The sequence below is a fragment of the Aythya ferina genome, assembly GCF_964211825.1.
Source record: "Aythya ferina genome assembly, chromosome: 2".
NCBI lineage: Eukaryota > Metazoa > Chordata > Aves > Anseriformes > Anatidae > Aythya > Aythya ferina.
In genome coordinates this window covers 47,614,218-47,630,608 of record NC_140297.1, presented here as the reverse complement: position 1 = coordinate 47,630,608, position 16,391 = coordinate 47,614,218, and the positions used below count along the sequence as shown (strand labels likewise).

The 16,391-nt window shown below is 39.9% G+C and overlaps 2 protein-coding genes across 3 annotated transcripts in view; both read right to left on the bottom strand.

Annotated features, from left to right (window-relative positions):
- Positions 1-16,391, bottom strand: part of COL15A1 (collagen type XV alpha 1 chain) — a 302,706-nt gene that overhangs the window by 142,476 nt on the left and 143,839 nt on the right. The window lies entirely within an intron of this gene.
- TGFBR1 (transforming growth factor beta receptor 1) overlaps positions 8,035-16,391 on the bottom strand; it is a 33,536-nt gene continuing 25,179 nt past the window's right edge. For both annotated transcript variants that reach the window (XM_084508914.1, XM_084508913.1), the window contains exons 7-9: positions 15,223-15,347; positions 14,475-14,605; positions 8,035-12,180 (exon numbers count right to left, since the gene is read on the bottom strand). In XM_084508914.1, the coding sequence (XP_084365040.1) occupies positions 12,055-12,180; positions 14,475-14,605; positions 15,223-15,347 (382 nt within the window). In that variant the 3' untranslated portion in view covers positions 8,035-12,054. The remainder of the gene's footprint in view (positions 12,181-14,474; positions 14,606-15,222; positions 15,348-16,391) is intronic.

Here is a 16,391-nt window from a genome sequence, read left to right as displayed (position 1 = left end):
TGTCTATCGCTCGTCTCAGGTGAAACACAGAAATTAGCAGCAGCTTTTGGCTGCTCTAAGGAGGTGGTGTCCTCTGCTCTCTTCTGTCTCTCTTAATAGAAAAAGGACTCCTTGTCGACCCTAAATGGAGCGCCTCTCCCCCTCAGAACTTCTTGTGCTGCACAAATTGTTCTTGCCTACATGACATCCTAAATCCAGTGAACCTGTGCTGGGGATTCCCGGCTGACTCTGAACTCTGATGGGAGCCTCACGTCTTTGCAGTGACGCTTTGTTCTTGACTCCTTGGTGCCCACCCTCGGGCCCACTCCTGGGTTTGGTCTCTTCCAAGATGGCTTTTCTTAATTAGCCTGACACCTCTCTCCACACTTGCCTTGAATCACAGAATATTGCCCAGTGGTGGTTTGTGGCCATGTGTAATAACGAGAACTTTTCAGCAAAGAAAGCCTCCGTGTATCGCAGCACCCTACCAACTCCCACTTGCCGTCTCTCCACACCCGCAGGCAGGCGGGCATCCCTGAAGGGCTCAACCCTTTGGAAGGTCACGGCATGAACTTTGTTGTTGTCAGAAGCGGGATTCTGTAAAATGTGCACTCCGGGATGCTTTTGAGGAGATGGTAGAAGAACACTGGGAGGTGCACGAGGCTGTCCTGGTTTCAGCTGGGACAGAGTTTGTTGTCTTCCCAGTAGCTGCTACGGAGCTGGGTTCTGGATTTCAGAAGAGAGTGATGCTGACAACACACCGACCTTTTAGTTGTCGCAGCGCCAAAGCCGTTCCAGCTGCCCACACCGCCCTGCCAGCCAGGAGGCTGCGGGTGCACCAGGAGCTGGGAGGGGACGCAGCCAGGACAGCTGGCCCAAACTGGCCAGAGCCATGTCCCATACCCTACGGGGTCGTGCTGAAGACTGGGACTGAGCAGGTTGGTCAGAGTGTGGCTGCCACCGCGCGGGGTCTGTCTGGGCATCATCACTCAGTGGGCAGCGAGCAATTGCATTGTGCGTCACCGTGCATTCATCCTGGAGGAGAGAAGGCTTGGCGGGATCGTAGCAGTGTCTAGACATCCCCAAAGGGAGGATGCAAAGAAGACGGAGCCAGGCTCTTGTCAGCAGTGCCCAGCGGCCGTACAGCTCTAGGTGGCCCTGCTTCAGCAGGGGGTTGGAGCAGATGACCTCCAGAGGTCCCTTCCATCCCCAGCCCTTCTGGGAGCTTCCTTCTGGGTAAAAAACAGGGCCCTTTTATACCACTTGTAATACACAATAAATGCTTGTTCATTGCCTTTTGTATTATAAAAACAAGGAGTTCCGTTTGAGGAGCGGGAGTTGCAAAAGCTCCCTGCTGAAGTAAGGAGCTGTATCATACTTGGCTACTATGAAAATTCTTTTGCTTAATGTAACAAAAAAGAGAACCCCCTCCCCTTCTCTCCTTCTGCATCTCAGTTGCCTCTTTTCTTCAAAGACCCTGCTGCAAAGCTCGTGGAACCATCTCCTGATAAGTTGCTCAACTAGTGTATCAACATCCTGCCTTCCTGTCTCACGCTGGGCCAACATGACCAAATAAAAAAAGAAGTTGAACCACAACGCCGAGGAAGACTACGGCCTTCATCTTCACGACCACCAGAGGGACAGAGACGACCCCCTAGCAACAGTGCGCGCAGTCGCAGAATATACCAGGATGTGCTGCGTAATCCCGGAATTACCAAGATATAAAAAGGGAGCCTGGCGGGGGTGAGGTGCGCGCCGCTGGCGGAGCCGAGACTCCCCGGCCGCCCAGTGCTGTTTTGCTTGCTGTTGCTTACTCAATAAATTCCTTTCTATTATTAATGCAATGCTCTCTGAAAATTAATTAAGGGTGCAACTTATAACAGGCACTGGCTCCCAATGAGGCCTATGTACAGCAATATGTAATGTACTGTGTGTGAAAGAAGACTCCACCCTGTTTTCTTCTTCTTCCAAGCCTTTTCATTCTGGTTTAACCCAGTGACCAGTCTTCACTGCTTGCATATGAACAGGAATACAGTGCAAGTGGCCTGTGTTGGCCAACATCATACTTTCACTCCCTGCCTCAATGTTAACTTTTTAATTGCTCTAGCAACAATTAAGACCAACAGCATCAACAATCAATGCCATAGCAGCTTGCTTTTCGTAAGACTTGTGTGACAGGAGCCTTTACAAAAGGTGCTTAGAGTGGAGCAGAATGATGGTCAAGATCTCATCTTTGCCTTTGTGGGTGGGAAAGGAAGCTCATATTTATTTAGACTATTGCATTTGTTTAAATTAAAATACTGAATCATAACTGTAAGAATAAAACCTATATGTTAACCTAAGTGTAAGGTTCCTCTGCTTTCAGAAGGGAGATTTTTTTATTTTATTTTCCAAGAGAAGGTCTTAACTGGCAACAAACACAAGGGAGATGATTCCCTGAGACATAAATTGTTAAAACAAGTACTTACTGATATATAACAAGAGCTCTTGCACCACTCCTTGGCTGGTGTTTGGACAGGTTAGTCACAAAAGCTACATCTAGCAGTGACCTTGCATCTGGTATCCATTATGGTCCATTTAAAGCCATGGTAAACCCCACGTAAATGGGGGTTTACATGGCAAGGTTTTGGTAGTGGGGGGCTGTAGGGGTGGCCTCTGTGAGTAGAGTCCATAAGCTGTCCATGTCAGATAACAGATAAGGGCCAATTTCAGCTGGCTCTAAAGGGACCGACTGCTGGCCAGAACCAAGCCAATGAGCAGCATTGTTTATGTCTCTGTAAGAGCAGATTTAAGAAAGGGAAACAAACTGCTATGTTCTCCCAGCAGCAGCTAGGAGAGTGAGGAGTGAACACCAGCCCTGCAGCCCCCAAGGTCAGAGCAGCAGGAGGGCAGGAGGTGCTCCAAGCACACAGCAGCAGTTCCCCTGCAGCCTGTGGAGAGGCCCCTGGTGGAGCAGGCTGTCCCCCTGCAGCCCATGGGTCCCACATGGAGCAGATCTCCACGCTGCAGCCCCCCCATGGGTGGAGGAGCCCCCGGTGGAGCAGGTGGATGTGGCCTGGAGGAGGCTGCGGCCCATGGAGAGCCCCCGCAGGAGCAGGCCCCGGGCCGGAGCTGCAGCCCGTGGAGAGGAGCCCACGCAGGAGCAGGGGGCTGGGGGGAGCTGCCGCCCACCCATGGGGGACCCGTGCTGGAGCAGTTTGCTCCTGGAGGATGGATGGACCCCGTGGGACGGAGCCGTGTGGGAGCAGTGCTTGGAGAGCTGCTGCCTGTAAGCAGCCCCCGCAGGCTCAGTTTGGGAAGGATGGCATCCCGTGGGAGGGACCCCACGGGGAGCAGGGGTAGAGTGACCGTGAGGGAACGGCGGAGACAAAGCTTCAGGGACTAATGGCAGCCCCCATTCCCTGTTCCTCCGAGCTGCTTGGAGGAGGAAGAAGGAGAGGGTGGATGTGGGGGAAGGAGTTTTTAGTTTCTCACTGCTCTAACTAATGTAATTTATTGCCTATTACCAATAAATCTCCCTGTGCTGAGTCTGTTTTGCCCATGGTGATGATTATTAAGTGATCTCCCTGTCTTATCTCAACCCTTGCACCATTTTCATTATTTTTTCCTTTGAGGAAGGGGTAGGGGGCGAGAGCAGTTGTAGAGGAACTCAGCTGCCTGGCTGAGTAAAACTACAACCCTGAGCAGGCATACAATGTTACATGTATCATGGTGTTATATAGCCTGCTGTGGGCAGCCATGTTACGGTGGCTGCCTTCTATTCCTAGCTGATGTGTGGTAACACACTCAAACATCTCCTTCATGAAGTCATACATCAAGCAGATGTTCCTGATGAGCATCTAATGTGATAAAAAGCTAGGTTTTAGATAACCGTATTACGTAGTTCTTGCAGCTAGCAATTTAGCAATTCAAGAATGAAATTCTGGACTGAGATCAAGAAAGTAACATGCTTAGAACAACTCAAAGAGTCTGTTATGCCTGCACCATTTTCTTTTCATGCTTTTTATACGTAAGAGGACTGGTAGACATCCAAGCTCTTCTCTTTCCTGAAATAACATCGTTTATTATGAGATTCACAACACTTGTTTGGTTTTTAAGTTACATTTCCATTGCCTTCGACTCTTGCACTTTTTCAGTAACGTAGATTGTCCATGTAACATGACAGCATTTTGAGAGATTTATGGTATTTGCCTTCTTTAGGCAAATATCTTAGGGATTTCTCCTAAAGAAATTTAAATCCATGACATCCCTTTCTGATTTCATCACTTTAGTTTTCAAAATAGCTGTTCAAGCTCTGTAGCTAGTGCCCAAGTAATGTGAATAGAAACACAGAATAACAAGCTTTCACCATATCTGTGCCTTCAAATCTTTCACTATCCTAAACTGAACAAATTTCTGGAAGAATTGACAATTTTTTTTTTTTTTTTTACTGTTTTTTGACTAAGCTAGTCCTTTGAGGGGGAACTGTCTACACATCTTAAAAAGCCACAAACCACCAAAGGCATTAAAAGCTAACAGTATCCTGAAATACGTTAATACTTCAACTAAAGAAGCTGAGGTCTGCTGGGCAAGCTAGAATAAAAATGAAAAGGTTTGAAATCTCTGCCCTCATCCAGCATATTTTTTGAAGCTTTCTGAGCTGTGCTGGGTCTGGCTGGGATGGAGTTAACTTTCCCTGCAGCAGCCCATACAGAGCCGTGCTCTGCACGTGTAGCTAGAACAGCAGTGGTATCACACCAGTGCTGTGTCTACTTCAGAGCCCTGCTGGCACTGCATCAGGACTCCCTCCAGACCCAGCAGGTTGGGGGTGGGCAAGAGGTGAGGAAGGAACATCACCATGGCAGCTGACCTAAACCAACCAAAGGGATATTCCATACCATGCGGTGCCACACTCAGCAATAAAAGTGGAAAAAGGAAGGAGAGGGGAGGGGTGGGCTCTTGTTATGAAAACACCTGTCCTCCTACACAATGGGGCTAAGTGTATTGAGGCCCTGCTTCAAGGATGTGGTCAAGCATAGCTAGTTGGTGGGAAGTAACTTTCCTCTCTCTCTGTGCTTTAACACAGCCGTTGCTCTTTACCCCCCCCCTTTCCTCTTCCCCTTTAAATTATTTAATTTCCCCTTAATATTTTTTCCATTAATAATTATTTTTCCTTTAATTAAATTATCCTTATCTCAACCTGTGAGGTGTTTTTTTCTTCTCTTCCTTTTCTGAGGAGAGGGAGCGATAGAGCACTTGTGGTGTTCAGCTGCCTAGCAAGGTAAAACCACTGCATGAACTTATAACAAACTCCATACAAGTCCTTTTTTTTTTTTTTTTTCTTCCTATCACCTCTGCCTGCCTCCAGCTCCCCCATTTTGCAGGCCCTGACTATGTTTGCCCTTTTCTGCCTACTCCCCTTCACGCTCCAGAACCTTCCCAGACGAGCGTGCTCCCCAGTAAAGCATCAGTTCCAGCTTACTTCTTTTTTGGTGGTTTGGACCTGGCAGGACTGGATTGACAGCCACAACTCCTTTAAACAAAATGCAACATACATTAGCAAGCAATGATCCACAATTACCACCTGTCAACATTTTATCTGGCCACATAATGCATCCCACAGCATAGAAAATAATAATAATAATAAAATATTTTTTTTTAGTTAAGAAAAAGTTGTCCGCAACTTGGCTTGGTCTTTATGGATTTTCAAAGCCTTCACTTTTCTTAGCTATTAGTTGGCATTTATCTTAGGTTCTACATGTTTTGCTGCTTATGGAATTTTCTTTGCAGTAAGTATTCTAAGACCATACATAAGATTTTTGAGGGAGGTAAGTTTATTGACTCTTCCAAAGAAGTCTGAAAAATTAAAGTAAAAATACTAGCTTTAAAACAAAAGATGAGGCTTTTTTTTTTTTTTTTTTTTTAAAAAAAAACAAAAACCAAAAAACTTTCAGGATCTTTACCATAGTGATTAAAATGACACCCTGCACCTAGCCTGCATTAACTCTCTCTGCTGGGCTCATCAGTTTGATTCATTTTGAAATGTTGGGAACTTTATTTGTTTAGGATAAGATGACCATAAAGAGGTAGAAGTGTCTGATTTGCAGCATTTCTAATAGTGTAATTTCACATTTTTTGGGCCTCTCAGTGAAAAAAAATCTGTAACAAAACAGTAAAGGAACTAAAGTTCACAATTTCATTATACTACCTTGCTGCAGAAGGGTGCATTTTGATTGGTTTTGATTTTTAAAGCAGAAAATACACCTCAGTTTCCCTGAGACATTTTCTCCTTGAACACTTTGAATTTTGATAGCAAACACCAACTATGCTGAACGAGCAGCGTACGGTAGCATGCAAACCTTGAATTCAGCAGTTCTTCTAAAATGATCTATGATTCTAAAACTGCAAAAGAGCCTCACTTATAACGAACTTGGTTAAGTGTTTGATATTTACAGATTTTCAGTTGTTTTTTAATTAGGCACACCTCAGAGCAAGTCCCATGAAAGTTGACCACATACACTTTGTCAACTCCTTGTAGCAATGTAAAAATACCATGCAAGACTATATTGCACCCAGATCAAAAACCACCTGACAAGAACATCTAATTGCCATCAGATGTATTTTAGTAACCTAACTTCAACCTGAATCTTATCCTGAAAGCATCAAACATAGAAATCCACATTCAATGAAAATTAAGCTTGATACTTACTTAAGCTTGATACACTACTATGCTATTTTGAGGCCATACATTTTCTCTGACAGATTTATGAGAGGAACATACGATTTTATTTTACTGATTTTTTTGTTGTTTTTAGTGTTGGGGAAGGCTTTCCTCTAGTCATTCCTTGGAGAAGCACAAGCATGTTTTCAACCAAATAATCATACCTTCTGTGAAAGATGAACACATTTTGATACTGCTTTTGTTTTTCTCTGGATACCTTAAGGATTCCCAATACAGTTCAGAGAGAGTTTACTAGAAGCTATGCTGGTGATTTCAGAATGCCCTAACAGCTAAGAGGGCAAACCGTATTCTGGAGTACATTAAACACAAAAGAGCCATCTGGTCAAAAGAGCTGGTTAGAGGTGCCATTGTAATTAGTGCATGGGAATAGCACAAAGCTGAGGCAGGGGAGGTTTACATTAGATATCTGGAAAGATTCCTTCATTGCAACAGGCATCCTAGCAAGGTGGTTGATGCCCCATGCCTGTCAGTGTTCTAGAAGCATCCTGGACAACGCCCTCAGTAACATTTGCTCTTTTGCTTAGCCCTGAAGTGGTAAGGCAGTTGGACTTGATGATCTTTGTAGTTGCATCCCAACTAGCTATTCTAATTTCAAATAAAATGGGTGCACATAAGGCCAAGACATCTTATTTTTGTTGCTGTCTGCATCTTAATTCCTTCAGAAATATAACATCAGTTTATAACTGAGTTTTGCACAGGAGCAATCCAATTCAACACAAGCAGACTTGCTGTTCTGCAACACACTGAGGTAAGCCGCTGAAGTCTTTTGAAATTCTCACCAGCTCTTATATGTAAATGGTAGCTCTTACTTCTATATAAACGCATAGAAATGTAAAACAGAAAGAAGCAGGACTGTCTAGCCTGTCATTAATTATCTACGACACCAGCAATGTACCTATCTTATTCAAACATTTTAGGACACAAGGAAGATCAGGCACATTATTGTTATTTGTATTGCATACATGAGATCGATTGCCTCAGCATCAGCAAACCCCTTTATCATTTTTATGGCAGCAGAAATTCCTTCAGAGGAAAGAAATTCACACGTACCTCACTGTAAATCCATGTTTTGCCAGTTAAGAACATCACGTCCAGAACGTACCTGTAACTTCTTCCTCTGAAGGATAACTCACGGATTTTGGAGAGAAAAAAAAAAGTAATTTATTTTCACTGCTTTAATCTCTCTACTGTAGTGTTACCACTTATGCATAAGCATTCACTCTTCTACTGTCCTATTTACAATCCACTGAAGTGTATACTCTACAAATACAATACATTTTCAGAAATGTCGGGAAATGCACAATTTTGTGAGGTTTAAAAAAGTGACACTCATCTGTACAGGATCCTCATATTTATCATCTAAAAAGTAAAATTTACAAGGCAATATACACACAGCTATATAAAGGGCAGGTGTTACATTGACAAAGCAGCAAACTTGCTAACACAATACAGAAAATGAAAGTGTTTGGGGGAATGAGACAATACATTTAGTACCGCTGAATTTACTGTTGTAAATTTAGTAATACCCATATTTCTAGAAATATGTAACTGCAAATCTGGAGAATATTTTGAAAAATATTAAGCATTATATACACGAGGTAAATGTACCTTGATCGTTTAAGAGGTATTTTGAGTTTAAAGCAACTGATATAGTGATATATATATATTTTTAATGTAAAATGATTAACACCTTGCAATCATTTCAATGGAACGATACAAACAAGGAACCAACTAAACAGTGAATTTCATGGCAGTCACACTCAGAACCATTACTGAAAACTATAATATAGCCTCTTAATCATTTGACACCTTCATGTCCCGATACAGTCAAACCCAATGTCTTTACCCTATATACAGAAGTCTTTCTTAGGATTACAAGTGAAACCATTGGAGGGTGACATGCTTGGAAAGTCAGCTTGAGAAACAACCCAGAAATCCAGCTTTTAAAGTTGGAAGGTCCCTGAAGAATTCCAGCATTCCAAAAGCAACTTTTCAGGCTTTTCAGCATCAGACCATTTCCAATGCTCCTTATTCTCCATGTCCTTATGCGTCCACTTAGCCATTGAGGCTTCAATGCTACTAATATATTGACTGAAATTGACTGAAATGATTAAACTTAAGTGAATGTTTAATGTACAATAAACATTTGTATCAATATTCATCAAAATGTTTTGGCATATACTTGAAATTATACAAAATTAGTATTTTGAATGCTAAAATATTTTGGTCCCCCTGGATTTCCAAGAGCAGATCTAGTGATATTACAATCTTAATTTAAAAAATACTTATGTGTACCTGTGTCCATATATATAAGATATGATCTTACACAGGTAACATTTAAAGTTACATAATATATACAGACACAGCCTTTGTAAAAGGTGTTCAGTTTATATAACGTAAAAAAAAAAAAACAACAAACCAAAACAAAAACACAGCTTGAAGTTGTGGTATCAGAACTGAGCACACGCAACTCTTACTCAGAGTTTTCCTGTTCTGCATTCCAATATGAATAACATGGTTGGTTGTTCAAAATGATGTTCATAAGGTCGCATACTGCATCAAGTGTCCTTCCTGTGCTTTGTTTTTGCAAGCTTCTATTACAAAGTTAAAAATTAGAACACAGGAATTGCTAAGCAATTCGGGAGAATGAAGAATAGTAGGTGGTTAGATGAGTACAACTGACTGAATAATCTGCATGCCATTATGCTCTTTAGGTGCCACATATTCTAAGTGCTATAGAACTGCTCCTTACATTTTTGGAAACTAAATGTTATGGTGACAAGATTTTGTATGTGGTAATTACCACCTCTCTCCTCCCCAAATTAAGTTATCTGATGAATTAGATTGGAAACTCTCACACAATACCATTAAGATTATTACACAGATCAGAAGCATGCTGGTAGCTTGATGCTTCCGAAGTAGGAACTATACCATTTGTATCTAAATGTATTTAGTAAAGAACCAGGTAAAGAAAGGTATCACAAACTCAAATTAAAAAAAAAATAGTGTTTAAATAGGAAGCCTTCGAAATTAGTACAGAGCTAATAGTAAGTCCTCCTTCAATGCTGATCTGCTTTCTTTAAATATTTGTTTAGATATATAGAACTTGTTAGGGAAGCATACCAAGTAGGTAGAATGGGGAGTTTAGTTATTATAAACAGTCATAATTGGAAAACTCTGTGGTGCACAGATGACTATTTGCATAGAAGCAGAGTTTATTTAAAATCCTCAGGTGAAGTCACTTTTGATTCAACTTTGCTTGATATAGGTCAGAAAGCACGACTGGGAGGTTAATGCCAAAAGACCTAAGTGTAGCAGTTGTACATACATTTAAACAATTGTTTTCTGCTAAGAACTTCCCTTTTATTTTTCTCCTGTTCTCCCAGATGAGTAAACTCATCCATAATGGTGGCTGTAGAAAGTATTTCACTGTTTGCAGTTCAACCTCTGTCGATTTGTAATTCCCACATCAATTAAGCTAGCTCCTCTCCATGCAAGAATTTGGAAATGCAAGAGTTAATGAAATGCTAACGCTAAGCCTTGGCAAAATCTTTTGCTACCTACATAGCCTCTTTTTACTGCTGTAACTACTACATGTAACAGACAAAGGAATACAATCTCAACTGCGCTCCTTTTCGCAACCATCTTGCCGAATAAAAAGAGAATAGAATTAAGGTTTCCCTGTATGTGCTGCATACTGAGAAGGATATTGATGTGCTCTAGAGAGTAAGAACTTAACTGTTAGGTTGCATATTAATTACCAGGCACATTTACATACAGAAATCCTACCAGACATTAATGATACCAAAGGTCAGCCAGATTCTTCCTAATATTGCAATTCAAATGATATCCTGGAGACAGTATTTTTAAAGGTTTCCACATGGATTCTCCCATTCCCCTTCAGAAGTTACAAATTTGGGCAGAGAAAACAATTCAGTTTCTAAAGAACTTTGTAAAAATCTTGTGATATCCTTACAATTTCAGGCAAAACTTGACTAAAGCCATGCATACTATTCTGTCTTCTTATGACGACACAAGCCATCATAAGCATTATTTCTGTAACTATGAAGATGACAGATGGAGCCCTCTGGTATTTGTATCCAGAGACCTTCAGCTCATCCCTTTCTGTGTATGTGGCACACACAAAAAGTATGTATATAGGATGTGTAAGCAAATTCTAACTTTCTTGTTCAAAAGCCCAAATAAGTTCTCCCCAGTTAAAGGTGCACTTAATCCTCATTTAATTGAATTAAAAGTTATTTTTTTTAGCCTAAAGACTGTAGAACTGCACAGCAAGCAGACTGTTCTTAATTAATTTAGAGGAGGAAAATCTCCCTTAAGAACACCTTAGTCCTCTTTCTACTTTTCTTAAGTAGATGGGTACTTCAAGCATTTTAAAAGTACCACTTGATAGAAAAAAAATCTTACATGTAATTATGACTTATGACTTGATAATTACAAAATATGACAAGTGAATTATTAGCTTAAACAGTGACTAGCTTACATGGTTTCAAACTCCCACAGTGGTTTAAAGAGTCAGGTTTTGGTAAAATTAAAAGATATTCCACAAAACATATACTCACTGTAACGGGTGTGAATTAAATCTTAGGGAAAGGAACAGTTGAGTTTTTAACTTGTATTTTTGAAACCAAAAGTACCATAGGCTTCGTACACTCCTACTGTTTTGCATTAAAAGACTCAAAAGTAGCACTTACTGGTATAATACAATCTATTTTGAAGGCAATGTAGTGTTCTGAAAAAATGGAAAAAGTAACAGCAATCATGTATACAGTTGCATAAATTATGTTCCTCACAACCAAATGAGGTCAATTTGCAAGTCTAAGTAAAAGTCCAAAAGACATACAACCTTAATAGCTAGCAAAGTATACTCCAACGGTACATTCAAAATCTGAATCTAAGAACCATCATGGTGGTTCAGAATAGTCAATGTACCAGCCAGGAATAACATTGCTTAAAAAGCCATCAATGCACTCTAGAACAATATAGTGAACCAGTTCCATTTTAAAAGTGATCTCATATTTTTAGCACAGTTAACTAGAAGTTAAGACCAGCTATGAACTTTCCAAATAAAAAAAATACAGGTTAATAAAAATAAAACTAGACTACATGATGTTTTGTAAGTAACCTTGAGAAGAGGTTCATAGTGCACAGACAGGACCCAAAACAACTGTTTAGCATGTCCACAAAAATCCTAGTAAGTGACGTTCCTATGAAGTATTAAAAGGCAGCAATATCCTTCTGTTCCCCCAATGAGGTAGAACAATTAATGTTCTTAACATGCCACTCCGGTGCAGATATGGATTTTTACAGTATTTTCGGTAGCAAATCCAGGATTACATCTTTATCCCCTCCTGTTGACTAAGCTGTGATAATGTTTTCTTAATGCGCAAAGCTGTTAGCCTAGCAGCTCCGTTGGCATACCAGCATTCCCGCATGATTTTCGCCATTACTCGTAATGCCTGCAAAGGAAAGACAAGTAATTACATGCAGTTCTGTTCCTATGTAATCTCTGTTCTGCCTTAGTCTCTTACTGTACGTATTTCTGAAGTCTATTATATTACTAATACTAAAGCTGCATATTGTACATGTAGAAGAAAACTCAAATTCTTAAAGTTTTTTTTTTCTGTAAATAAATCAATATAAGGAGAACACTAGTATGCTCTAGTGCAATTTTGGCTCACACAAAAATATTTTAATGAAGAATTAGTAGCTTTTCTGTGACAATTTTCTAAATTTTTGCATTAGGCAAAATATACTCATTTTTAAGTTCAGTTGAAAAGCAGTAGCAAAATAATATAAAGCACTTGTTACTAGCACAGAAGTGGCACATAGCTGGGAATATACTCAATGATAAAGTGTTTTTCAAAGAGTTAATTGAATGTATAGCTATTCAGCACTTGTTATCACATAATCCTCAAATTGAAGCTCTAAAATACTCTGAAAACTTCTGGAGCCTTTTTATCCTTCTGATAGCCATTCTTTGAAATCCTTGAATGCTACTATCAAGTAATAATGCAAATAACAAAAATTAATGATGAAATAAATTAATAGGTACACATTCCAGATTACATACTGTATGACAAGGAACTGCTAAGTAAATGTATAGGGTTGGAACACCAGCATTTGAAGTGATTCTGCAAGTCTGTGGGTGTATATTGGTTCTCTCTCTTGCCCTATCTTTTCTCTTGCCCAGTCTTTTCTCTCAGGCCTTCATGTATGTATTGACTTCATACATTCCATAACCTGTTTCCATCTCCCATCTGAAGTATATCACATCTCATCAGTCTCTTACTCCTGCTTTAGCCTCCTGCAGATATTTTGCTATGCTCTGAACAAGAAAGTATCAATTCTAGTCCTAACTGGTTTCCTAGAGCAAGCACTATGACAAAAGTTGGCTGGAAAGGCAAGAGCTCACAGTTGTGCGTACTACCGCCTGCGCCCTGGTAAGCAGTGACTACCAGTGCAATAAACTCACTCTAGAATCAGGCACAAGCACATCTAGAGAGGCATGATCAGGAGCAGTTGCTATATGCATACCTCAGTTCTATGTCTCTGGCTTATGTTAGACTCAGCTTCCTAATAACTGTGCTTGTATTTCAGTAAGTACAAATTCTGAGACAGATGAACTGTTAAGGCCACTACAGTCTTGGATGAAAATTCTTAAGGGCACTTACTATTTTGGTCAGTCTAAATTCTGCAGGATATGCCTCTACCACAATGTGATAGGGAAAAGGCCCCTGAGTTAATTCCAAGGGGACCTGAGCATTCATGTGAGAATGGACAACACTGTTGAAGATACCATTTGTATTCCAATAAGCAGTACTACTACTGGGCTGGCAGAGCCAACCTGAAACCAGCAAGCTTTTGAAAAAGGTAACTAGCCAGCCTAGTTATAAATGAACTGGCACAGACCTAATAAGAAGCTACACTTTTCCTGATTCATGTCTTCATTACTCTGGCTGTGGGTTTACCCTTATAGGCAGCTAACTCCCATATAGCTGCTTGTTCACTCCCCCCACAGTGGGATGAGGAAAGAAAATGAGAAGGGCAAAATCAAGAAAACTTGTCGGTTGAAATAAACACAGTTCAATACAGGGAAAAAAAATGATACAAAAGCAACTGCTCACCACCAGCTGATCAGTCCCTAACTAGTCCCTGAGCAATAGCAGCCCCTGGAAAACTGTCCCCCTGCTCAGAGTTTCATTGCTGAGCATGACATTAAGTGTCATGGATGTATTCCCTCCTGATCTCTTGTCCACCCCCAACCTATGTGCTGCGGGGACAGGGTGAGAAATGGAGAAGGCTTTGATGCTGTGTAAGCACTATTCAGCAACAGCTGAAGCATCAGTGTGCTATCAACAGTTTTGGTCAAAAAACATAGCACTATACAGGCTGCTATGAATAAAATTAACTCTGTCCCAGCCAGATACAGTACGACCCACTGTTACACAATTTATTTAAAATGACACTTCCTGGATAATATAACTCACACTGGCTTTAATTTATATTAGCTTCATAAGAAGGGATCCTAGAACATAAACTATATTTATAATTGTGGGACTTTATTAAATATTTATATATAACCAAAGTTCAACAACATTTGATAAAGCCACAACCGTTAGAAAGAAATTATGTTTATAGAGGCAACCCTTCTCCCTTTAACCCCTTTAACAACAAGCACAATTTTTAAGCCACTAAAATCAATAAAAGCTCCAGCGACCAGTAAAACAGCTTTAGAAAGGTTAGCCAATACCTCGCAGCTCTGCCATCTGTTTGGAATATTGGGCCTTAACTTCTGCTCACAAACAACTTTCCTCATTTCTTCAACAGAAGGATCTGAAGGAACTAGGTCATAGTATGGCAACTGGTAATCTTCATGGATTCCTGTAAAAGGTTGAAAATAAAGTTATTTTAGTTAACGCTAAATTACATATTCTTTACTTCTAACTTATGTGCTCCTTATCAGTACCCACCATTTTCTTTTTCTGCTTTTATTTTTAAAAGTTAATTACAATGACTGACAAAATTAAAAAAAGAATCCGTAAACATTTCTCTTTAATTTGTAAGCTTATATATTTGGAAAAGATGAAAGCTATGTCACGATATGCTTTCAAGAAGTGTCTTTAGTATATGATTAATAACGGTGTTTTATTTAAAATAAGCTATGTACATTATCTGAACACATTATGTGTTCAGATAATTATGTGTTTACTTATGTGTTTGTCCCTTGCTCTCAAGGGCATTTAACTTAACCCCTTTCTCCTCCTTATGTGAAAGTTTTCAGAGAAAAAAAAATAATACAGACAGGAATGTTTCCTATTTTATTTGATTGGTATTTTTCATTATTTTACACAAAGGTGGAATAACCAGTCATCATTTACAAGATTAATGATTATAAAATCTGAGAGGCACTGCACTGTTTTTAGAGAAAATTTTCTCAAACTTATGCAGGTTCTGTAAGTTACTTATAATTCTGTCCAATTTTATAGATTGCCACATACCACCGATTGAACATCGCCGAGCTATTTCCCAAAACACTAATCCCATTGCATAGATGTCTGCTCGTTTGAATGACTCAAAATGTTTCATATTTATGGAATCATCTAAAACTTCAGGTGCCATGTACCTGTTTGCAATAAAAGAATAGAAAACATTTAATTTCAAGAATACTTACTACAGAAGTTCAGTATTACTGTTCAACTCATAAACATTTATGTGGAAAAGGAGACAAATTCAGAGAAATAATGCACTTTACAAAGACTAGGATATTCAAAGCTTTTCTGCTCTTGGCCTACACATTTCCAAAAATCAATGAAGTGTTCAGATAAACAACTGTAAGATGTAATGTAGTCTTCAACAGGACTTGCAGAATAGTTATGTCTGATTATTAACAATAAATGCTTCACTATTTAGAACACAGTATGTAAAGAAAAATGAGTGTCAATTTAAGAGCAAGGGAATGGAGCACAGAGGACTTGGAAAATTCTGAGCTTTCAAAAAAGATGGACAAAAAAAAAAAGAAAGCAGTAATAGAATTCCCACATAAAAAATACATGGGCTGCAGTTCACAGGAAAGATAGATGTTCTTTGTATAGCAGAGAGCAGATCAGCATGAAAATGGATTTTTGGATATAAACACTTCCGAGGCACAGGGGAAAGGACCTGCAGGAGATAATACTAACTTGTAAGGGTATGTGGAAGATGAGAACATCTGCCTCATTAAGGTTTTCCAACCAGAGACCTTTCAGAACAAAGGACATAAATAAACAGAAGGCAATATGCAAAGAAATAATGGAGAATAAGTAAAAGGTGAAATGGTAAACAAAAAGAAACAAACTTGGTAGACACAGGGTAACAAAGAAAAGCAAGACCAAAAGTCTCCAGTCACTAATTGATGGGCTATTAAGAAAGTCCAGGCATAGCTCTGGAAAAGGCCAGTCTAGACTCTGTAGCTGGGAAACAAGAGGAACATGAGGATTGTGGATATTCAAGGTGTAATGTGGGATTATGCAAAATTTATCAAGGAATGTTTAAGAGAATGGAATCCAGGAGGAACAAAACTGGGTGAAAAAAAGCCTTACAAAGGGGTCAGGCGCATATAAACAGTTGTTAGCCTGCTCTTCTGTACCTGCTCATTAGTGTATTCTATCCTCTTATTAACGTCCCCTCC